Below are 25,238 nucleotides of genomic sequence, written 5' to 3'. Positions count from 1 at the left end.
GTAACGGATAGTGTTTTCTATTAATATGGAGTTCGTTATAAAAGTTTGGTGACCTTTTAGATCGTGATACTCGTATAGAGAATGGAGGACTACTAATTGTTTGATTTGCTTTATTTTACTTCGCCTTTCTGCCCCATTTGGCTAATCGCGAAGATGAGGATGAAAGGTGGTAAGATGAAATGGATGAAGGGAGAAACACCAGAACAGTGGATGAAGAATCTCTCTATATATAAAAATGGACGTGTGTGTGGGTGTGTATATTTGTTTGTTCCGGCATATCTCTCGAACGCCTGCAGCAATTTCAACCAAACTTGGTACACGCATCATTTGCAATCTGGAAAGAAATACTGTGGGGGGTAAGACACCCCTGGCAGCCATAGGGGTGGGGTGGGAAGGGTAAAAATAATCAAGAACCACCGATATTACATTCAGCATAAACAGACATCCGTGACTCTATGCAATTCGCACAACGATAGTGTTTCTCGGGTTGTCTAACATTCAGGCTGTGTTGCGAATTGAATCCATAGTTTTCTGACACTCCCAATGCGGATCAACTCCAAGTTCATCACCTATCGGCATGGGGGGGGGGTGACCTAGGTTAGTGTCGAATCCATAGTTTTCGGAGTCGCTAATCTAATTGGTGACATTCACGATCACATTTAAAATTAGTTACATTTTACACTATAGTTAGAATTCATTATTTTCGTGTCTAATACAAGACTGGGATAAATAAATACCCTGGGCAATGCTGGGTAATCAGCTAGTAAGTGTATAAGGGAACGGAATAAATAGCTAACGGATAGCTAAATAAAATGCATTAGGCTTACATATAACGCAAAATTAGAATGTCATTTACTTTTTGTTTTCAAAACAATGGTTTACCAAACTTTCTTTTCATTGCTGAAACATTAATCTCCTCTTGTTGTCCCTCATGACAAATTTATATTGACTGAAACTGTGTTCAATATCGCATGAAATGTAGGATATTTAAAATATGCAACGGATTTAATCATGAAAGCTTGAGCTTGCATTCTCTATTGTTGATAATATTAGAAATTAGAATAACAGGTGCATTGTCCATTATCAAGACTTAAAATAAACAGAGAATACAAAACGAACAGGATACAGATGAACAGAAAACCTTTGGCATTTAGTATGAATACAAAATATGCATCCGGAAATGACTGGAAACATGAAGTATGTAAAAATGATAAAAATATGTAAAATATGTTCTAAACGCTGATATATGTAAAAATATGGAAAATGAAAACGACATTTTTCGAGCTTACAGAGCACGTTTCACAAAGATAATACGAAATATCAGGAGACAATGGACATGCAAAAAAGGTAAACAATAAACACGAATATTTTACAAACGAAAGCAGTTCTCTTCCCGTGGAGAAAAGCTCGTCTATCTCCTATTTCTGACTTGGACTTGAGATAAAATTGGAAAAACGACTGGTGCCAAGTGAAAGGCATGCTCTATAAATACCACTTGCTGCGAGTCCCAGCCACGGCTTGACATCACTACATAATTTTTTTTGTGCCTATCTGCACATCACTTATTACGTCACGTACCTAGCTTCAGTTCCTTCAGTACAAATAAAGTTTCCTGCGTCACTTTTTTGTTATGGGGACGTCCACGTTGCTCTTCTGCCCACCAGAAATAGTTTCTTTTCATAAAATTGACAACTTGAATGATATAAAACTAGTGACCGTTTTCTAACACAGCACAAATCAATGTTTCTTACGTTTTCATTGTAAATTTAAAACATCTCAATCATTTATTTCTTCAACTTTAAATGTGTATGTTTCGTTACAGTAAATTAGGCTGCAGCAACTTGTGCAACGTGTATATATTCTCTAACATTGACGTTTTTACAATAACAACAATTAACGGTTTGAGATGCAGTGATAAAAACGGATTTATCAAAACGTGATACACAGTAATATAATAAGCCAACAGAAGTTAACTTCACATTCGCCAATTACAGAAATATTAGCCTGTTTTATAGCGGCCCACGTATTAATCAGTGAAGATCAAACTTAAATAAATTCAATATTCAGATGACTATACAGAATTTATTCAAACTGTATAGTGTTCAAGTAGTCAATTTTATGACATGAGTGAAAAAAATATCTGTGATGGTTCACAAGAGTCACGTGCAACATGGGCGTTAACCCATCAGTCACTCCCCTGGAAATTGACACTGTTAATTTCAAATAAAAGAAACAAAAACCTAACGTTTGTGATAGTAGATAAAATAAATAAATTAAAGTTCCAGCATAATAATGGAAGTAACAAATTATTGTAATGTGTAGAAATCGGACGTTTTCATGCCCGGAAATTACCACTTAATAAAAATAATTCTTTCCAAATTACAGATGGAATTTTTATGAGAAAGGTCACACAACACGCTTCGCGATCCAATTTCCTCTTAACCTTTAAAAAAATTCCCTCTATCGAGGTGGGAAAAACTTTTATCAATAAATGAGAATGATCTGATTTTTGTTATTTGGCGTCGCATTTCGCCACTTTTGACTAATGGTGACGATGAGGATGGAATGATGATATGATGAAATTGGTGAAGTGGAACTCACAAGGAACACCCATACCCGGACTCGAACCCGGGACCGCTGGCGTCGTAGCACGTTGTGCCAACCACTAATATAATTGGGATATTATAATATTGGCTAATATATTGGAATGTTTATGTCCTTGAACGCATTAATGGTATGATTTTTTTAAAAAATGTACGAGATATTCGCTTATATTGTGCTTGGAGCAAAAAAATTTCCTTATATTAATTTTTATATTATAATGCAATCAGTTTTGTATCGACAAACTAATCTGTCCAGCTCGAGCCCACTGTCAGAAACAATGAGCAGCAGGAATAGTTCAGAAATATTGATTTGTGCCAAAAGATAAGGACGACTGGTGTGTCAATTTCGTTGACAATGGCAACCGGGGGAAAAAACACATGCCTTGTTTCCACACATGAACTCTGGTTACACACCGCAAGCGAACGTCATATGAATGATTAATATTATACAAATCACAGACGACACGTGATATACTTGACAAAAGCTTCCTGGTCGCTCAATCAAAGCAGAGTACTCGCGCACTCTGCACGAGGCGATTCCATTACATGCTTATTGCAGACGCAAATTTATGTGAGAATCAATAGCGTAGCCAATTTGATGGAACCCTGAATGGGAACATAATTCAAAGAGTGGGCACAAATACTATCGTGAACCCGAAAATAACCTTGACAATTTTTTTAAAAAATTTTGCAAGAATTTCTATTTCGTTCTTGCGTAAATGAAAGGGTTTGTTGTCGAGATAGGCAGGATTCAGAAGTCTGCAGTGTGGAATATTTGGTAATATTTAGTTTTATAACCATTGAACCGAACATCCACTCTGGACTTTCCATTCTTTTTGATCCCTGTCCCGACATTTTTCGAATTGTAGTTGTGATGTGAAAATGTCTCTCTTTTTTGTTCATTGAGTTGGTGCTTTAAGTCCACTTAATGCACAGCAAGGCTAATCTGGACTGGACCTACAGTTCAAAGTGGGATCCGAACCACTATGTGCCTCCACCGGGTATCGAACCCCGGGACCCCTTGATTTCAAGGCGACGACGCTACCACTGCGCCATCGGGATGCCTCAATTTTTCTTTCTCACATTTAGGCATGTACTTTATTTTTAATAATCATTGTTAACACGTATAATTTAATTTATAAATATATTATTTGTTTACACATGAATTATGATGGTTGTTCAGTTGTTCTTGTATGCGAAAGCGACAGAGTTGCTGATTGTCGTGTCGGGAGGGGGTGGGGGGTGGGGAGAGGTCTATTAGCAAGTTGAAATTTTTCCGTTACCTTGGACCATAATATTGCACGTCTACAATTCAGCTCTAGCTGCAATACCACCATAGTATTGTTGATCACATCAATTATTAAAATGGCACTTCGCCGAGCACCGTGGCAGAGTGGTTATCAAAGCACACTAAAAGTGGTACAAAAGCGACGTAAAATAACCTAATTCAGTCAATCGAATAGCATTCGGGATCTTCTCCACACCGCTCCAAAAATTCCTGAGTACGGGCCTGATCGTGAAATAACCGAAATGACAATTAAGAGGGGGGGGGGGAGGGGATTGTCCATGCCCACCACCTGGCAGCAGCGCGAGCGGTCGATGCAATGGAGACTTCCCCCATGATAATGCCGTCACCTTGTAATCAAGGAGGTCCAAGGTTCGAGCGCCTGTGGAGGCACGTAGTGGTTCGGATCACACTTTAAACTTTTACTGATCATACGAATAAAGGTACTACTTCTATAGATATCCCTATGGTTCGCATGTTAATTACTGTTGTAATGAAGTTTACTGCCCCCAGAATAGAGGAAATTCCTGCTAAATGTAATGAAAAGATTGATAGATCTACAGAGGCCCCCGCATGTGCAATTACTGCAGATAGGGGGGATATACCGTTCAGCCTGTTCCTGCACCACTTCCTACAACTCTTCCTGATAAAAGAAGAGTTAGTGATGGGGGTAATAGTCAAAATATTATATTATTTAGTCGTGGACCGTAGGTCCAGTCCCGATTAGGCTATATGTGAATAACGTAGACTTATAAAAATATTAAAAAAACACTTTGAGGTGATCAAAATTTTCACAGCGTATAAAAGGCATGAAAGCTAACAACTTTTTTTCGTTAACGCCTAGTTTCCACGCGGCCAGAGCGTGGTATTGATCACACCACTTCCACAATTGGTCGAGATTGTAAATCTTTGTGGCCCTACTGCCATACTCCCTTGTTTGCATTAGCAAAATGAAATTCCTGATGTCTCCATGTTTTTCTAAGGTGTTTTTTTTTTAAAATCGATTTCCACACCATCCTGTAATTAACCTTAACATAGTCCATCTCCAGTTGCAGACACGATTTTTAACACCTTTGTATTTACATGAGAACATCTTTCGCTGCACATTAGCATTACAAATAAAAATATATTAATGACCTGTACGACCCATATTTCATAATTCATGACTCACTCGCAGGTATTTGGATATTCTTTTAATGCAATTCCGTGACCTTTTCAACCGTAAGTCGTCTCCATGATATTCCAGGGCAGTGGCAACACTATTACCCTCATATCTAGCTTCCGCCAAGAATAGGAACAAACGTACACATCTTCCAAGCACGTTCCTATCAGAGACAACAACGCCGCATACAACCTGGAACCAAAACCTATCAATAGACAAATAGTCTGTCTCGCTTCTGATTGGGCAAAACAAAGAGCTAGAAGACAAGATTCAAAGACTACAGGCATATGGCTAGATTGGACTCGCAGCATTTCTGCAGCGAATTGCCTTCAAAAATTGAAGGTTTCCTGCTACGGTCGCTTATCCGCATCGACGTTAAATTATGCAGATTTATGTAAACCGACGCCTCGGAATCAAACATAGGTCTCTATTAATTCCCGGGAGACTCAGTGCGAGGACCAAATGGATGGCCACTGCCCTCCCTGAATCTCATTTCGAGACGTTAAGCCAGTCGGACTGGAAGTCGAAGTGCTAAAACGAAAGAAAATGATTTGGGACTGAGAGAAACCGTCAGAGGGTACCCATTCAGTGCCTTGGTGCTTCTATGCGATATTCCAGTGAAAGTGGCATTGATCCTCAATTTTTTGAGACTGAGCAAAGTAAAACTTGTCATTTGGATAAAAATTCAAGTACCAGGGTGAATCAAAAAGTAAGTTACACCCGACCCGTGTTCCTGTACGAAGAGAGATAAAATAATAACGCTTGGTGGCAACACTGTCTGGAATGTTTTCTTCACACACCACAAGCAGCCGTGCTTCAGCTGATTTAGTATGCGAGTAGTCACAGTGTGAGTATGGCGCGTCGTATTGAGGTGGCGTCCAACATTGAGGTGCGCTCCGTCGTCCTATTTTTGTGGGCACAAAGGCATTCAACCGCCACGTGAAAATTAAAAGAGATTGCAAGTGAACTGAGCATATCCTACGATAGTGTGTCTATGCTGATTCATCACCAGTTGGGTGTATCGTAAACTGTGCTCTCAATGGGTGCCGCGATTGTTAACCGATGAGCACAAAAGTCAACTCAATTGAAATTGGACGGAATTTTTACACACAAGAAATAAAAGAACTGGTCACACGATTCAAAAAGTCCTTGGAATACTTTCGTGACTATGTCGAAAAAAGTTAAATGTTCATGCATTTTTGTACAATAATTATTTTCTATTCAATGTGTTTTTTTTAAAGGGTGTAAGTTTTGATTCACCCACGTGTTATACATAATTAAGTTAGAAGATAGAATATTTTAATTAATGATCGTTTATTTAACTTTTCGATTTACTTTTGTTTTATATTGGGTCCCGCCCGTGACATCAAAAAACAAGTAATTTCTCATTTAAATGTTACATTTCCTCCTCAACTCCACTAGAATATTCAAATGTCAATTACCTATTGTCGTTGTCTTAAATAATTTATTTTTCATAATTTAACAAACCAAAGAAATTAAAATAAGTGAAGACGCAGTGTTTCGTCTGTCCCACCCTTGACACAAATTTCTTTCACTCATAGCTACAAATCTGGGAAGGTACTTTGAGGGTAGTTATTTTTAATCAACACTGTTAAGTTTCATATTAGATTGCACAGAAACTGTAAGATAAATGTTGCTTAACTATCAGTAGAATAGTTACTTTAAATTAAAAAATGTAGTCCGTGTGTCCCACACGTGACAATGTATTGCACCCTATGCATTACAGGGTGTAAGGACGGCTATTCCCGAAGACAGCCAAATGTCAACCTCAATTCACACTCTGGAGTGCATTCTGCAGACTAGCGAGGCTGTGGCGTCTGGGCTTATAGCCAGTATAATCCTCTGTGGGGCTCCTGCTGTGTCGTCCCTATATGTTTGCGATTGTCTCATCATGAGAGCCACATATATCACATAAAATATCAAGTTTTAGGTACAAAAACGGGGCACATATCGGGATCAAAAGCGGCATATAAAAATGGCATTTCGGTGTTAAAAAGGTGAATATAACAAAAAAAGGCATTTCGGTGTTAAAAAGGTGAATATAACAAAAAAAAATCATTTTAAAAACCACACTTATTGCAAACACTTTTCTTCTAATAGTACATTTATGTAGTGGCACAGTATTAAGTTATTCCTGTGCAAAGGAGTCAATTTTTGGCTTCTCACATATTTACAGCACAATTAATCAATTTTCCGTGGATTACATAACTTACAGGGTAATTCATACTACAGAAAGTGTCGCATCGGTTTTAAAATAACCTCTAAACTTCGTGTTTAAGAGTTTATTTCTCATAATGCAGTTCTCCTTGGACAATTTCGTGACAAAACATGGTAGGAAAATGCACCTGACACCCTTCAAAAACATGAAAATGAACATTACAGTCTGTTACTTCACATTTCAAGTTTCTGTCAAAAACGAAATATGCATGCTTCTACCATATCATCTTATTACCGTTCATCCTCTTCTTCGCGATTAGCCAAAAGTGATAGAAAAGCGAAGTAAAATAAAGAAAAACAAAAAATTGAAAAAGGTTAGAATAGAAAACAGAACTGTAAACTTCTACCCATTATGAAAACAATAAATAACATTGTTGTTTCTGTTCATATCAAATCTGTTTAAGTTGCTGATCATTAATGCTATGGAATTTGAAATTAAGGTTTTCTATTATTCACAATGTTACGCTTTAATGCATTAGTCGGGGAAATATAACGATGAAAATGGTCAACCTTGGAACAATTTTTGCAATTGAATCAGGAAATGATTTTGCAAACTTGTCAAAGAAGTTTATATATATAACGAAGAAATTAAGCAATAATTATAAGATTCGCGTTTAAACCAGAGTATACAAGCGCACGCGAAAGCACCATAATGCGACTGAGATTTCAGCCTTCAGTTTTCATTTCCCCTTTCAAGCACTCGAAAATGCAGCTACTGAGCAAATATGATCGCATCCGAAGCAAGCCCAAAGAGCGTGATGGGCCAGTACGCAATTTGGTGCTGGATGCGCATGGTTGTGCTTGAATGTCAATCTGCAGCAAATGTGCCTCTGACATTTCAGACTGCAGTTGCGCTTTTGAAAGGAAAAATATGCCCAAGGCCTCCTGCAGCAGCCACTCCTGATCCGGATACGTTGAACCGCGAAAAATTCGCGAAAGCTAAAAGATTGGGTGCAATTTGTAATGAAAACAGCGAACTATGCTGTCGCCCAATCATTCCTTTTGTTTTACGGCTCAAATGCTGTATAAGTAGGTCGAAATTCGGTTACACCATCCTAGTAGCAACACTATTCATTATTGTACTTAGTTTGAATTTTGCTATAAGGATAATTTATGCACAGAATGGCTAATCGGGCGTGGACCTACAGTTTAAAGTGGAATCCGAACCACTGTACAACTTCCACCGTGTATCTATCCCAGGACCCATTACAGAGCGACGACGTTACCACTACGCCATCGGGGAGGCCCTCGTTATTGTAGATTCTGAAATCTCGACCTATACTTACACTAAAACTACCGGTAACAAAAATAATGAGAATAGTATGTGACAAGTGATCCGGTTATAAGTTTTACCACATTAATCAATGGTATTATTTTTGAACCTAAAAATGTTGAGAAAATGTTGCACAGAAGTAAATAAAGTAAAATGAATTTAGGAACTCTGAAGAATATTGACATCATTTCCTTCTTATTCCATTTAAGAAATAAAATATTCAATACAGATTATTATGAATTTGTACCCTTTGAAAATATGTTTCAATTCTGATTGTACAAAATAAAAGGCTACAATGTTAATGACAACAATGCAATTTCCTCAAAATTGCCTCAAACACACACCATCGGTGAGAGGCCTGACCGTTTGAGAAGCATTAGGGCTTTCAAGAACAAGTTCAGTTTTCGGAAAGTCCTCTTTCTTAACTTGCCAAGGCTGAACCGTTAACCTTTAGCGAGCACCAGAGACTGCATCGCGCTAAGCCGAGATGTTTATAAATGCCTCTTCCTTTCAGGTGCCAAACGAAGGTAAAGGTGCCAAAAATTTCCTTCTAACAACAAAGCCAAAAAGAAACTAATGTTACTTGCGAGCTTCCTCTTCCGAACATTTTCGCACAGCCGTATTATGATGCTTCGCTAAATCATGTGATTTTTAAAAATCATTATTACTTGTTAACTTGAGCGCATTTCAACCGATTGAACACACTGCTTCTCTCTAAAAGAGGAACTGTGTTCCAAGAACTCGTCGAAAGTATCTACAAGGTAGCATATTGATCAACGTAAGTTCCAGTTTTAAGTTTGTTTTTCGTGGATCAAGGGAAGCACTGATAGTACGAATGGAAAAATCCGGATTGAAATTACGAATGAACAAATCCACGCTTCTTAGAATATTCCCTATGAATACCCAGAGCGAAAACATTTTCTGATATACGCACATATATCACAGCCTTTCAGAAATGGCAAGTGTGGTTCTCTCCTTTCAGATTTTCGGTACAGTAGAAGAATCAAATAAGGTTTTCTCGCTTGCAGGGTTTTATCTTTGCAATACTGATCATAGCGCTTTAACACGCTTTGTTATACAGTTTGGTCCAAAAAAATATCCGCACCCAAAAGGTTTTATTGAAAGCACATGAGAATGGAAAGTAACCTAATTCTATTGAAAACAAGAAAGCTTTTTTTCTACACTATTTATCTCAATTTTCTTCTTCTACTATCTATTATATTTTTCAATTTTTGTGGAATTTGTCACAACATTTTGCGTTCTATAAGAGGCTGTGACCACAAGACAGGAGTCCGGGTTCGACTCTCAGGGTCGTTAATCTTAGGTGGGAATTTTCCCATCTATATCCCTACGTAAGTCGATCTGGGACACATTGTCAGCCTTTCATAAATTGAGGAAACCGCTAAGGGTAAAAGTCTCTAACCAGTGGTGCTATTATAGTCATAACATCTCCTACGTGCCTCATGGCACAGGGTAATGCACAACCAGTAGCGGCGCCAGGGGGGCACGAAGCCGCGCCTCCTTAAGCACCCCTTATCTGATACGTTATAAAACTTAGTGTAAATATAATAAGATGTTTTAATCCAATAATAAAATAACAAAATACTGTGTCCTTGTTTTCAATAGAATTAGGTTAGTTTTCATTCTCATGTGGTTTCAATAAAACCTTTGGGTGGGGATATTTTTTTCCTCTGCAACCCCCAAGAAAAAGCTTCTGCTTGGCTTAATGAAGTTTCGATCGTCAATTCCATGCGTATATTGTAATAAAATCATAATTTTTGCATATATTTTTCATTTATCAGTCAAAGTGAGACACACACTATGTTAATTCTGTTTTACTGTACCTTTTAAGTGTTCCTGCGAATCTCCCGCCCCTCGCATTATGTCGTTCAGGTAATGCTCTAAACTTCTCATGTTGTCCAATGGGCTGGTGCCGTTTGCATTTCCCATTGTCCGATCCTGGAAAAAATTTAAAAAACACAATATTCAAAAACAAAACCTTAAAACTGATGTACAATTTATAACATAAAACAGGTTTAATAGGTGTTCATCTGGAAAGAAAGCCGGGAAAAGGATTAATCAACGATTTATGCTTTTTGGGTAGAGCTACCATATTTTCGAAGTGCGAAATCGGGACGTTGTTACGTAAACATAAATATGTAAGGACGAAACTTGGGGTGGTGCAGACGAAATGGAATCATAGGAAGGTAGAAAAATGACCCAATCTCAATTCTATTTGCCTATTCTAATCTATTTAATTCCATCTTTTCACTCTACTGAAAAAAAAACTTCCATATACCAAGACAGCCATTAACTTTAACAGACGAGCAAGTTTTTTTCCATTGTTTCTGAGTTATTAAAAGCAAAGGAACGAAATCAAAAATGAAGTTAAAATTATTTTTATACACTACAAATTTACTTCAGCACTCTCCCTATTAAGTTTGAACTAATCTATTAATACTATAACTAATTAAATTATACGTATCAGCTGTGATTCTTAATAGTGTGGGAGAAGGGCATCAACATTCTCAACTGCAACCAGTTACAATTACATTGAACTAAACTCAATGTTTCCACAAGGCAGATGAAGCTGAAAATGCTGAAGTGAATGACGTCACAATAATTTATATAAAGTTAAATGTACTGATGGAGTAACGCCGACCTCCGTGGTGCAATAGTTAGTGCAGCGAGCTACCTTGCCACAGGTCCCGGATTCGAATTCCGGTCTGGTTATGGGTGATCCTTGTGAGTGACCCTTCATCTATTCCATCATCCTCATCTTCGCGATTAGCTAAAAGTAGGGTGGATAAAAAATCATGATTTTTATTTAAAAAATCATTTTTGTTGATTTTATTTATTTAAATCAGATTGTTTTGATTTTTTTTTTAAAAAACGCTTAAAATTGCTTGTATGTTTTTTTGACACCATGCATATAATTTTTTTTTCTAGAGAGCCTTTTTTCAGTAAACGACCCTGTTAAACATTTGAACAGTTTGATTAAACCAATAAAAAATGTACGTAAATATATATTTGTTATGGTTAAGTGGAAGAGAAGGCATTAATGCCTTAACTTCGCCATGTAAACAAAGTCGTAAATAAATAAATAAATAAATATTTTTCTGTTTCTGATACTGTCCCTACTATGGAAATGTTTGTTGATTGTGTAAATGAAACTATAATAATTTCAGTAACTTTTCTTCCAGTGAAATTAAAACATTGTGGATGTACTCTACAACTGTAACTTAAAATATTAGGCTAACTTAAATATTTTTAAAGTCTTTGTAGCTGAATTTTGGAAATTTTCTTAATGATAGTTTGAAAAATATAAGCTGCCATGTTTATTTACAGTTTAATGATAATGATACTATTTATGGTTTAACATGATTAGTATTTGTATATTTTTCAACACAAAATGTTTGCTATTTTTGCCCATCAAAATTATTGAATTTTAAATCAAGATAAATGTGTGTTTAATTTTTCTTTCGTATCAGCTTCACACCATGACCACATATCTTTTATTTCCTTTATTTACCTATCTTAGAGGCTAATAATCACCATTAAATGATTACGAGATTAATGTACTTTCACTAAAAGTGATTCTGATATCTACAAAATCCTTATGTAAAGGGAGGTGATTTTACAATGAAATAAAATGAAAACTACTTCAGATACAACCAAAATTTTTATATTACTATGAAGCATAGTTTATTACATTCTGTTTTGAATAACACATCATTTAAGTGTCCATCTCGACTTCGTGCACACGAGTGAATTCGATGAACCCAATTTTCGATGACTTTATGCAATAACTCGGGCCTATGTCACGAATGCAGCGTTCGATGTTCAATCTTAATGCATCAAGGGATCGTGGTCTGTTTGCATAGACTATAGATTTCAAATAACCTCACAAAAAGCAATCTAAAGGAGTTAAATCACAACTTCTTGGAGGCCAACTAACAGCTGCATTTCTTGAAATTATCCTTTCACCAAACTGTTCTTGCAATACGCCGATAGTGGCATTAGCAGTGTAACATGCGACACCGTCTTGTTGGAACCACATGTCCTCCAAATCAATTTCATCTAAATTTGGCCACAAAAAATCTGCTAATCTGCACCGCTCACCAGTCACTGTAACTGAATCTCCTACCTAGTTTTGGAAAACAAAATTGTCCGATGATGCCACCATGCCATAAACCACACCATACAGTGACCTTTGCGGATGCAAGGGCTTCTCGTGAATCTCTTGTGGATTGTTTTCACACCAAAAACGACAATTCTGTTTGTTAACATATCCACTTAACCAGAAATGAGCTTCATCTGAGAAGATAATTTTTTGCCCAAAATTACGATCCGTTTCAAGTTGCTCTAAAGCCCAAGCAGCAAAGTCACGGCGCTTACGATGGTCCAGTGGTTTCAGTTCTTGGGTCAACACAATCTTATACGGGTGTAAACCCAAGTCTTTTCGCAAAATACGCCAAGTTGTCGTTCTTCTAAGCCCTAATTCTTGAGCACGACGAGGAATCGATACATTTGGAACCTCTGCAATGCTACCTCTTACAGCAGCAATGTTTTCTACACTTCTTGCATTTCGACCTCTTCTTAGCATTTTCGCATCGTGAAGAGTAAAACCCCTTAATTTTTCAACGGTTCAACGAATAGCAAGCACAGAAGGGTGATTATGTGGACCATAGTTTTCGCGAAGTGCACGTTGAGTATTCACAAAAGAACGTCTATTTTCATAATTATTTTGGATAATAACCAAACGTTCTTGAAGCATGTATTTAGCCATGATGAATCGTCACAGTATACTAAACACAAATGACAACGAGTGACAGTTATAACATTTGAAGCATAGTTGCCAGTTCATTCCAAAACCATGTCATTCTTATTGGGAAACCCTTTACATTATTCTATAAATTATATATTAAAAGTTATTTAAATCAATTCACCTTTGCTAAAAGTGGCAGAAAAGCGGAGTGAAATAAACCAAATCAATCAGTCAAAACTAATGGAGTATAGTCTAAGTCCACGGGATGTCTGGATAGATTAACGGAGACCGGAACTGCACTTTAAATTGGGATGGGAACCACTGTGCGCTGTACCTCCACCGAAGGTCGAACCCTGTACCTTTTGATTACAAGGCGCCAGCGTTAACAACGCGAGGTCAAAGGTGCAAAATCAGCATAGTTCTGTCCACAGTTCAAAGAATTTATTATTCGATCCCAGTATGTACAGTCACGAACAGTTCTGGGTTGTAACAATCCCAGTGACGTTAACAGTAATATTTACAATCCAAAAGTGTCCGTCACTGTAAAGCGTCCCTGTAGCCGATCGAAGATTCCAGTCCTGCTCAGGATTGGAGCGTGCCTTGACTTCATCTAACAATCATTGTCGCTGCGATTTCAAGTTTTCATACTATACAGGATGGCTGACGAAAAGCCCCGAGTATATCGCTCGGTTGCTTTTTTGCAACTCTCCACTATACTCCGTCACTCAAGGAGCTGTGAAGAGAGACTATTATCCAGAGAAGTTATCATAGTGTCAGAAGCCATGTTGTTTGCCAAGTTCATATAACCTTTTTTTACTAAAGGATGAAAGGGGAAGAATAATCTAAAACAATAAAACAAGGAACACAATCGTTTTATCAGTCCACAGTGACTCCCCGATGCTCAAAATATCTGCTGCGTTTTTCCCGTCTTATTTCGAAATGTGTCACTGAACCCGTCCCAAGAGATTACAACAATAGGTTATATGAGGGAATATCTCAACGTGGGCAATATATACCGGGCCAGAAGTGTAGTTACAAAGCGTTTAGGCATCATCGTCAGAAATTATATTTCCGGTTGAGCATTAAAACTAATAACCCCAAAGTCTTGTCATCATTATTTCTGATCGTTCATGGTTGCACAGTGAACTCTAGCATAATTCCTGTTTTCAAGGCGAAATGTTATGTTTGCACTGAAACTTAACTGTTATTAACATTTGGTACGAAACATTTACCAGAAGATGTGGTGTAGTACACAAAGCATGTTAAATGAACACGAAAAATTGAAATAATGAATGCAGAAGAGGCAAATTTGGTTATATACATATTTATATATAAATTTTAAATTGCTTTCTATGTATCAATAACATTATTAAACGCGCACACATTATTTACATTGTAATTACAGTATAATGAAAATGATATCAAGTCATACGTTTAGAAACTGGAGCCACAAATTTCGAAAAGAGCAATCCAAAAATGCATTTCCTCCTGAATTTTAATATTTTAGACTAAAATAGAACCAACTTTATGGCATTTATAAGCCCGAAAAGTTTTTAGACCACTTTCCTGATTCGATGTTGCAAACTGAATGCAATGATCTCTAAATAAATACTTTCTCGACTTCTTTACTTCAAAATGCCTAAAAGGAAAATTTCTATTTAAAAAAAATAAAATAGGGGACCAGTATGTCACAGTAAGTTTTTACAAATCGTTATGATTATTTTTTGTGAATTATGAATAATTCATGAATTCTCCCTGGCAAATAATGAATTTATTTTAAATCCTTCCTCCAAGAAACTCAATCAGATCTCAATAATGCGCTTACGTTCTTAATGCGAAAGTGCCGTAATATTTTCATGTTCGCGCAGAAAATGTTACACAAATTCCTTGTGTCAATAATTCCCGTAAAATGCTAGAAATTCACGGAAATTTCGGTCGATAAATATTCCGGTGTGACCAATTGTGACCATGCAAGACTGTCGATAAAAAAGTCACATAAAAAATATTAAACGCTAGCTCCAGAAACAACTTATAAACATTTCTTATTGCATTAGAAACACATGTACGAAACGTTATTTACGGATATATGAAACAACCATATCCACTGAAGAACCACATTTAATATTTCCTGACCTACGCGATATACATGATCAATGAGAAACTTGGTAATGTATACGAACACGCAAAGTTTACAAAACTGAATTATCAATCACACTTTCAAACTTTCAGCATTTGAAAGTGTTAGCAATGCACAAGTTTGCGAAGGTCAGTCTCAATCCGAAAGGATGAGTTAGTAAACGATTTGAAATTGCAACTTTGTGAAAGTCTACTTGATTCGCTTGAAATTAACCTTCACTGTGTGCACAGATACGAACAGCACGTACTGTTCCAAAGCGTGTCAAATTCCTCTATTGGAAATCGATCCTGGCTTGCCTTGTTGTAGACCGATAACCTTGTAGGTGGGTGTCAGTAAAACTTTGATATTACCAGCAATATAAATGTTATGTTCCATCACACATGTACTTGAGTGAGGGAAATTATAGATCCAAAGGTTGTGTCACTGAGATAGAGAAAGCAAGCTCAAAGCACATGTTTTAATGGGGTTCATTTCATAAGAAATCGAAACTCTGCGCCAGGTACTTGTGTTGTCACGGTACATCTGTAGTGCGTGAATTTGCGTTGATTGATTGATTGATTTTATTTTACTTCGAGTTTTGTGCCTCTTGGCTAATTTGCGAAGATGGGGATGAGTGATGAAACGGATGAATGGGCATTCACAAATAACCATGCCCGAGCGGGATACGAACCCGGGACCCCTGGCGTCGCAGCGCGATGTGCTAACCACTCAGCCGCAGTGTCCGGCGTTGATAGTTTTGACAACTACACTGTCGCAGGAATCTCTGGATCGAGCGAACGGGATTGCGTGCGGAGGGACTGGAGGAGACTGCAGCTACCAGCTGTTTGCAGCAGTATGTGCTGCTTCGCTCCGCCCACTCGCTTTCTCCCCTTCTCTGCCGTTATGCGCGGCTGCTCCAGAGATTCCAGGGATTGAGTATAATGCTTACAGTGGAGCCGCCGTACAAACCGGTGTCCAATCACAGCGCAGAACGGTTATTTTGACAAAATCCTGTTTCCCTACTGGCTGCTTTGGGGAGGCGGAATTTTAACGTTGTCACTTCTTGCCTAAGCGGTGGGCGTAATTGGCGGTTTTACCGCGAGTTCCTTCGCAGGTAAACTCTGCAACAGAGGGTCACTGCCATAAAGGCGGTCTCTGCGTCTGTTCCTGGTCCGGCGGACCTACAGTTGTGGCTGATGAATTCAATTCCTTCAAAGCCACATCTGCATATTGATATGAGTTTTTAAGTCCACTTTATGAACAGAAGGTTAATCGGTACTGGACCAACACTTTAAAGTGAAATCCGAACCACTGTGTCTCTCTTCGTCAGGTTACGAACCCGGGATTCCTTCATTACAAGGCGACGACGTTACCACTACGCCAATGGGGGAGGTAATCTGCATACAGCAGTTTCAAAAGGATAGCGACTAAAGTATTTCTTGCTGAGCAGGGACAATGCTTCAGTACGTATGACTAAATGAAACATGATTACGTTGAAGTTAAAACAAAACACATGAGTTTTCATTAGAAACTAATAGCTTTTGATTTATGTGATCGAGTAATCTTTTATCTATTTTATAGTGCTAGTAATTGAAATTTAAAAAAAAACTAAACTATATGGTGAAACAGCCCTCTGAGGGCCATAGCCTGCCAAGCAGCTACTTATTTTGGTACTGCATGTTCATCGCATCGAGTCCCATTGCCGATGTTTTCTGGCTTCCGAGACCGAAATCCGCTACTTATATTCATGAGCTCCTAGGTATAAATGTAATTGAATACTTGTATCTATTGATTTTTTTGTTTGATCGTGCACGTTCAGGCCATAAATAAATAATTTCCCAAATTTCCAAATTATGATCAATGGTAACTGTAAAAATTCTAAATGAGGTAGGTATCGTGTTTGCGGTAATGTGGTAACGATTTAAGAGGTGGGTTGTAAGAAAGGTTTAATCAGAGTACATATATTATTCTGGGCAAGTTAATAAAATAGGGGCAATATATTAAGAAATTTTCGTGCTATAAACATATTATTGTATATGTAGCATATAAATCCTGTTTTCGGGTGTTGTTGGTGTCAAACAAAAAACCACCATCAAGAAAAGTTGTTTGGTTTACTGACCTTTACTTGCTGTAAAATTGATTGATTGCCTCATTTACTTTGCTTTTCTGCCACTTTTGGCTAATCGCGAAGGTGAGGATGAAATTGATGAGTCACTCACAAAGAACACTCATGACCTGGCCGGGATTAGAAGCCAGGACCCCTGGTGTCGTAGTGCGCTGTGCTAACCACTCCGTTGCTGAGGTCGGCTGGTACGTGGTGATACACTATATATTTCGAGACTCGAGACGAGACTGACACCTGTCCTTCCGAGACCGAGACAATACAGTCTCGTCTAGATACCGTTCCTAATGCGGAGATCCACTGGTGAGGTCTAGAATATGTGGAGCACACTTCTTTCATTCCTTCACCAGGTGTAACCGGGTAAACAGTGGAATCCAGGTCGTTAACGATGGTAAAATATGTGCACAGAGTTTTGGGATTAACAAGAGCGAATACTAAACAAAGGGAGGCGGGGGAGGAAGGGGTTAGGAAATGTATACCACCATTAAGTCGGACAAATTCTCTCCCCTCTGCAGCCGCTACAGCGCGCGGCTGAAAACAATGCGTGTAATTCGCAAGATAAACAAGCGACTTCATTGAAAACAATAGCGCCATTAAACAAAAACTTAAAGCACTCGATTACGTCGCACCCCTCTTAGTTTCCGAGGCATATAGGAACAGAGAAAGGGTTTGTAAATAATATATGTGATTTGCCTTTAAAGGGGAACCGGTGGAATGTACACGCTCACAAATGAATTGTTTCTCAGCGATCGATTACAAAACATTTTGTTTATTTAACGCAAAGAGTGACAGTTTCTCACCAGGCGTGTATTTGTTTCAATATCGTCGAATTGGGCACTGCTACTAGCAAAAAATAAATAAATAAAAATGTACAAGAAGGAGAGTTTGAGTTTCTCCCCGTAAGTGACTGGTTAAATTGTTTTATTAAGCTAGATACGATGTGTCAAAAATATGATGAGTAAATATTTTCAGAATCCCTTGTATTCCTTATGGAGAAACAATTTCAAGTTACTGCTAATCAAATTAAAGTTTCGACCCCCACCCCCCCAAAAAAAAATTTCAACCTATCCTCTTCTCGTTCACGTGTTTTTATACGCCATCGGAGAACAAATAAAATAATACTCCCATAAGCGCAAAGCTAAAGGCTGGTTTACATTGGTCGAGTTAGCGGGAGAGTTACTGGTCTGTCTGCTCGACTCGAACCTTCTATGGCGAGTAGCTGTGGGATAGTAGCGACACTAGCGCCACTGCCTCCACGCGAGGGTTTCAAATGTCTTGGTGGATCTATACAATAATGCACGAGGACATGTCTGGAAAGAAAACCGATTTCCTTGATTTTTCTATTTTCGATCGTTCTTGGTTGTGGTTGTGTAGAACGTAAATTACTTATTGTTAATTTTACTTCTCCTACGCCAAATACATCAAGTCTCATCTCCTACACTTATAGCCTCATAGGCCTGTAGTTTATTTTGTTTGTTCCTATAATCGACACAAATTCCATGGACATTGGACACTCACACATCATAAGACTCTATACTGTCCTCAGAAAGAGTTTACATTGACCGAGTGGTCTGTCGAGTTTACGCGCGAGTGAAAAATCGATGGGAGAGGAAGCAACTTGGTCGAGTCGCTGTCCTCCTTGGAGTGTCCTGACTACTGGAGCGAGTACTGGCCCCAGTGCTCTCCCAGTTGTTTACACGGGGAAAGTAGCTCGCTTGACCCTACTCCCTCCAGCTACTCGACCAATGTACATACAACCATCAAGGGCACAGATCTCTCATTCTCCAGCTCGCCGCAGGAAAGGTCGGTGGTAAAGGTGCTGTTTAGGGTCTTTCCAGAACCTCGCGTCTGACTGGACACTGAAACTGTTCCCCGTGGTCTCAAAATCCGAACTGCGAGTATCAGCAAGGGTGTACTGGTCCTTGGGGTCAGATATCCCCTTCAACTAGATGATGTTCAAAGAGATTATGCAAAATGGATTTATTTATTTAGTATTGTGAAATGTAGTAGTATGCAACATATGACCGCAACACAAACATATAACTGGAATTATAACTTTTTCTTCTTTACGTCATCATTCTGCTCCGTTGGTCTAATCGTAACTGCGAGGATGAGTGGACATCAGATGAAATTGATGAAAGTGACACCCACAACGAAACTTACATGCCCACGAAAAGATTTGAACGCGGAATTTTTGGTATCGAGGTCGTGTATTGGTCACTCAACTTGATCAGCAACTGAGATGACTAACAAGTATTAATTTAACCTAAGTAGAATTAGTACGCTATGGTTTTGGAGAACATTATAAATGTATCGTAGTTGTGGAGTAAAACAGGCAACAAGACAAATAAAACTTCAGTCAGAGAGCCTATAGCGTGTTCAAGGATGCGCAATTAGCTGCGCAGTGGCTTTCTGAGCATGCGCAACTAATACCGTTGAGTGGGTGGGGCAATATCCGCAACGTCGGACTTTAAACTTCCTTCTAACCTGCGCACGAGACATGAACAGTAATGCTTGTAAAACAAGCTGCCGGCAGAAAAGAACATCCAAGTGTTTTAATGTCTTGAATAATAATCTCTTTTTTGCAATAACGAACAGCGTAAAATGGCAAAGAAGTGTCGATACCGGGAAAGAACCCAGCTGAGCATTAATTGCCCGAGTTGAACAATACTTACACGCTTTGCGAGCCTCACTTTCATTTTTCACGCGACCCTTTGTGTGAGTTTATCGCTATCCACGTATACCAAATACACCAGTTGTCTTGCATCGTTGGAGCTAGCCTCGACGCAGGGGTGCTTCAGAGGGGGTGGGGGAGTAGTTATCATGGCACGTGGTGCATAACAAGAATTTTGGCGATACGAACGGAAAAGGGGGAGGCGGGGACTTCGCAGAAAGCAACGAATGCCCAATTAGTATGGCATAGCTAATTCTCAAAACAGATATTATTCATGCATACATCGCATTAGAATTGACGTGGACATGGCGCTGCAAGGCGAGGAAAAAGAGGAATGTTCGTTATGTAACACAAGAATGTATACGTCAAATGAGACGGATTTATGCATCTATTCACTTATTATCTGATTTTTTTTAAGTCGAAGCGGGGAACACGTGAATTATACTTGCTCGCGCGCATGTATGTTAAATCATCACAGTTTTCATTAGAAAATCTTAATACACAATCACACCACGATCACGTATTTTATTGGTTTCTTTTAATTGCTGAGCACCGCTTCGAAGCCTTATATGGTGTTACTAATTACAGAATCACATTAAAAGTACCACAACCTTAATAAAAGGCTTTTATATAAAAATAATTATTATTTACATATTTACAGGGTTGTTCACAATTATCTCGACAAACGTTTTTGTTACTTAGCGTCGCTTTCTGACACTTTTAGCCAATCGCGACGATGAGGATGAGTGATTACATGAAACTAGTGATGGGGCACTCACAAAGAACACTCATGCCCAGGCCGGAACTCGAACCCGGGAACTTCGGTAGCGAGATCGAAGGTCGACGACATAATGAGTTCGGCCACCGAGTCGACAGATCTAAACCTTTATTGCAAAAGAAGTTTGTAGTTATTTAAATTGAAAGAGAGGTCAAATGAAAGCTTACATACAATAGTTGAGTTAGTGTTTTATGCACAGTAAGGCTAATTAGGACTGGACCTACAGTTTAAAGTGGGATCGGAACCACTACGTGCCTCCACCGGGTATCGAACCCGGGACCCCTTACATATAAAATAATGTACTCACAATGACAATTATACTTTATCTAAATGTACTCCACGGTCATTTCCCGACCATATCTCTCGACTGACTTGTGTGATGGCTTCAGATATGCGTCCTGTAAGGGTGCACTAGTGTTCGCTGCGGCTTGTGACATCGGTCAGAAAGCTCCCGTAGGCATGGGTGTTTGTTCTCCTGAATGGGGTTGACTGATACAAATCTGCTTGGAAATCCGCAACCGTTCCAAGATGAATCAACGGTTTGTTTAATTTTGATATCTAAAACGATAGCAAATTTATTCCAGATTGTTCGAATTGTGTGTATGTCACAGATTAATGCGTGCGCAGATGAAGCAATGTTGATTTAATTGGGCACAGAAACGTTAATAACTGCATAATGCTGAGAAGCAAAATGCAGATGAACAATGACCAAATTAAGCCTGAAGAATTGAGGTACGTGTCGTGTAAAGGTTCAAAGCAATACCGACATGCAAATTCTGACGGAAATATTAATGACTGGCGCCGCAGAAATTATTTTTAAAGAGGGAAAGGAAGTCAAAATCGAAAATCTGCGTCCTTCAATGTACGTTGGAGTCATGATTACGTGTTATCAGAAAAAAAATTAAAGAAGAGACAAAGGAAAACATGGAAGAAAAGATAGAGATGGGAGAAAGGAAGATTAATTGAGAGGGGGGGGGGCAAAAGGAAAGCGATAGACAGAAAAGAGAAAATAAGGTAAATATAACAGTGGGGCAAACACACACCCACAGCGAGAGAGAGAGAGGGGAAGAGAAAGAGAGAGGGGGGGATCAAATATAGAAAGATAAATCAGGAAGAGATACTAAGAGAGGGAACAAAGTTAGAAAGAGAATACGGGATAGAAGAACAGAATGGAAATACAAATAAAAGGTAGAAGATAAGAATAGTGTGTGTGTGTGTGTATATATATATATATATATATATATATATAATCTCTTCTCTTTTCTCTCTATTTATCTCTCTCTTCTCTCTTTCTTTCCTTCTTTCTCTCTTTTTAAGAGAGAGAGAGAGCGGGAAAAGAGAGAAAGAGAGAGAGAGAGGAGAGAGTCTCTCTCTCTATTCTTCTTTTCTCTTTCTCTCTTCCTCTCTCTCTCTCTCTCTCTCTGTCTGTCTCTCCCTCCCCCCTCTCCCTGAGAGAGAGAGAGAGAGAGAGAGAGAGAAAGAAGGAAAGAGAGAAAGAAGAGAGAGTGAGAGAGAGAGACTTCTCTCTCTCCTCTTTCTTTCAGAGAGAGAGAGAGGATTAAAAAATAAAGAAAGAAAAGAGAGAGAGAGAGAGTCCTTTCCTCTCTCTCTCTCTTTGGGAGAAGAAAAAGAATGAAAGAGAGATAAAGAGAGCCTTCTCTCCTCTTTTCTTTCTTCCTTCTTTCTCTCTCTCTTTCTCTTTATTCTTCTTTCTTTCTTTCTCTCTCTCTCGGAAAGAAAGAAAGAAGATATATATAGATAGATAGATAGATATATTTCTTATCCAAGTGGGGTCAAGTAGACCTCCCTGCGAATGCCCATGAAAACAAGCAAATGATAGCAGAGTGAAGTACGGAAAATAAACATTCGGAACAGATACTGGAACAGCAAAGAAACGAAGAGAAAATAACGACAATACATAGACGGAAAGAAGGGGAAGTTTGGAAAAGCTTATTGAGGGTGGAAGAAAGAAAAATAAAGAGCAAATTAAAAGAGTGACAGAAGGGAGTGAGTGATCCCGGGATCGATACCCGGTGGATGCAGCACATAGTGATTCGGATCCCCATTTAAACTGTAGGTTCAGTCCCAATTAACCTTACTGTGCATAAAGTGGACATAAAACAAAAAAATCAACAGGGAAACTGCTGATAGGGGATGGAATAAAATTAAAAACAAAAAATAATAGCAGAAGGAAGTAAGGATTTGAAACAACTGTTAGAGGAATAAAATATACACTAAATGAGCGACTGAAGAAAGTTATTAACTCAAGAAAACATAGGGATATATCAATAAAAAGACAACAGACAGTACAGTAATCAACAGTTCCCAAGCCCAAATCAATATATAATTACACTTAATTGCGGCTGCAGAACTTTGATCTGTTTGTTCGCACTTGCTCTTTGAACGAGCGAACAAAAGCCCAACGAAAGCGAAAACAATTGTTATTCATTGAAGGAAACGGGAAATGGCACTCTACGCTTCGGCCACGTTCCAGAAAAATTTACCTATACTGCCACCTTCTGGCAGCCTCGCAATAACAATATTATCTGACCTACTTTCTGGCTATATCCACACGTAGGCAAGGGACGTGTCGTCTCGCCAACCGAGTTGCTGCAACTGGCCGTGCGTTCGACACAAATTATTACCGAGTCGCAAAGGTGGTGTTTGGTAACTTGTCATGGCCACACACTTGCGAACATTTTTCATGGCGGATTCACTTTCGATTCATCGTCTGCATCCTTCAAGAATATTATTGCGAGGAAACAAAACAGTGTAAAACGTATGATAATCTCGGCTATGTGAAAGTGAAATCGGGAACGTTACTTAAGTACATACACCGTCATTGTTATTTGCATATGTTAAGACAAAAACATGCATTGTGATGTTAATGATGAAGCAAAGGCTAGTGCCATACAAAACGCTGTTCAATTTTGCTCTCGTCACTGCGATTTCCTACGAGGGTTGTCCGAAAAGTAAGGTGGATAAAAGTGTAAAAAGTACTTTCATCCCGAATAGCCTCTCTTCCTTCCACAAAGAGGACTTAAATTTTACCGAAGTTTCACTACGAGTATTCAGTGTAAGTAAGTACAAGCTAGTTATTCTTCAGTTTAACAAGAGCGACAAGAAAGAAAGGAAACGGGGGAATTCATGAGTGCAAATCACACTGACACCTGTCTGCTGGACATCATACTAAGTTCGTTTAGTACATTAACTCATGAATGACAATAGGTTTAATTTTCAAAACTGATAAACAGTTCGAAGTTCAATGAAACTAAGTTTAACAACTTAATTTAGCTCTTTTTCTTAGATTACGTCGCGTTATTGCAAAGTTGTTTTTCTAATCGCGACAACGAGAATGATTAGATGAAGGGGCATACAAAGGAACCCCATACCAAGAACGTGAATTGATCCTGGAACCTTCCATGGCGTACAGTGACATAAGGACGCAATTTGAACAAATGAAAGTGTAAAACCGTTATGACTAAACTAACTTAAACACTTAAATCAACATTATAAATGATGCATACATGATACAGTGACACCATATGTTGCCGAATTTTGGACAAAGAAGAGTGACTGAATACCCTTTAACCCCCATTGTATGCATCTGTCGTATAGGTACGCAGTTACACAAAAAACAACCTATTAATGTTCTTGGTACTTTACGATTACAATTTAAAACACGAGCATAACAAACTCACTCATGCATGTATCCGTAAACATTTTATATACAATGTTGCGGTAGCATATTTATGTAGGGAAAACCATCAATTTTTCACTTGCTAAACTAGCGAATAATCTGGTAGCACTGCAATGCAGCGAAAATATAAAAATCTTGAAGGAAACTCAATCAGCCGGTGAGCAGTTCTTGCCATTGTGATTGAAGTAAATTTTTCATCGAGTCTCAAACAATGAAGCCAGCTCGGTACTGTTGAAATTCAATTTTACGGTTGTTCTTTTCTGATTTTCCCGCTTTTGTTCGAGAGAAAGAAAAATCTTCGCTACTGAGTACAGCACTCGGTTGATTCCGCAGCATGAGTAAATGAAGTGGCAGGAAAAAACTGATATAAGAAGAAAAGCAGGTGCGATTTAAAGTTTAGTCGGGCACAGAGCCTACGATAATCACAAATCTGCAATCACGATGCGCAATGGAAGTGAATAGCACTTGTAGTGAGCGAATTAAGGCTCGGCTGGATCTCTGGCAACCGAAAGGGCAAAT

At 38.5% G+C, this 25,238-nt stretch overlaps 1 protein-coding gene across 2 annotated transcripts in view; it reads right to left on the bottom strand.

Moving 5' to 3' along the window:
- Positions 1-25,238, bottom strand: part of orb2 (cytoplasmic polyadenylation element-binding protein orb2) — a 376,691-nt gene that overhangs the window by 183,068 nt on the left and 168,385 nt on the right. For both annotated transcript variants that reach the window (XM_083142704.1, XM_083142705.1), the window contains exon 2: positions 10,406-10,520. In XM_083142704.1, the coding sequence (XP_082998830.1) occupies positions 10,406-10,520 (115 nt within the window). The remainder of the gene's footprint in view (positions 1-10,405; positions 10,521-25,238) is intronic.

The sequence above is a fragment of the Lepisma saccharinum genome, chromosome 21 (genome assembly GCF_977018435.1).
Source record: "Lepisma saccharinum chromosome 21, izLepSacc3.1, whole genome shotgun sequence".
Taxonomy (NCBI): Eukaryota; Metazoa; Arthropoda; class Insecta; order Zygentoma; family Lepismatidae; genus Lepisma; species Lepisma saccharinum.
The sequence above is the reverse complement of the archived record's forward strand: the minus strand, read 5'-3'. Positions and strand labels throughout refer to the sequence as shown.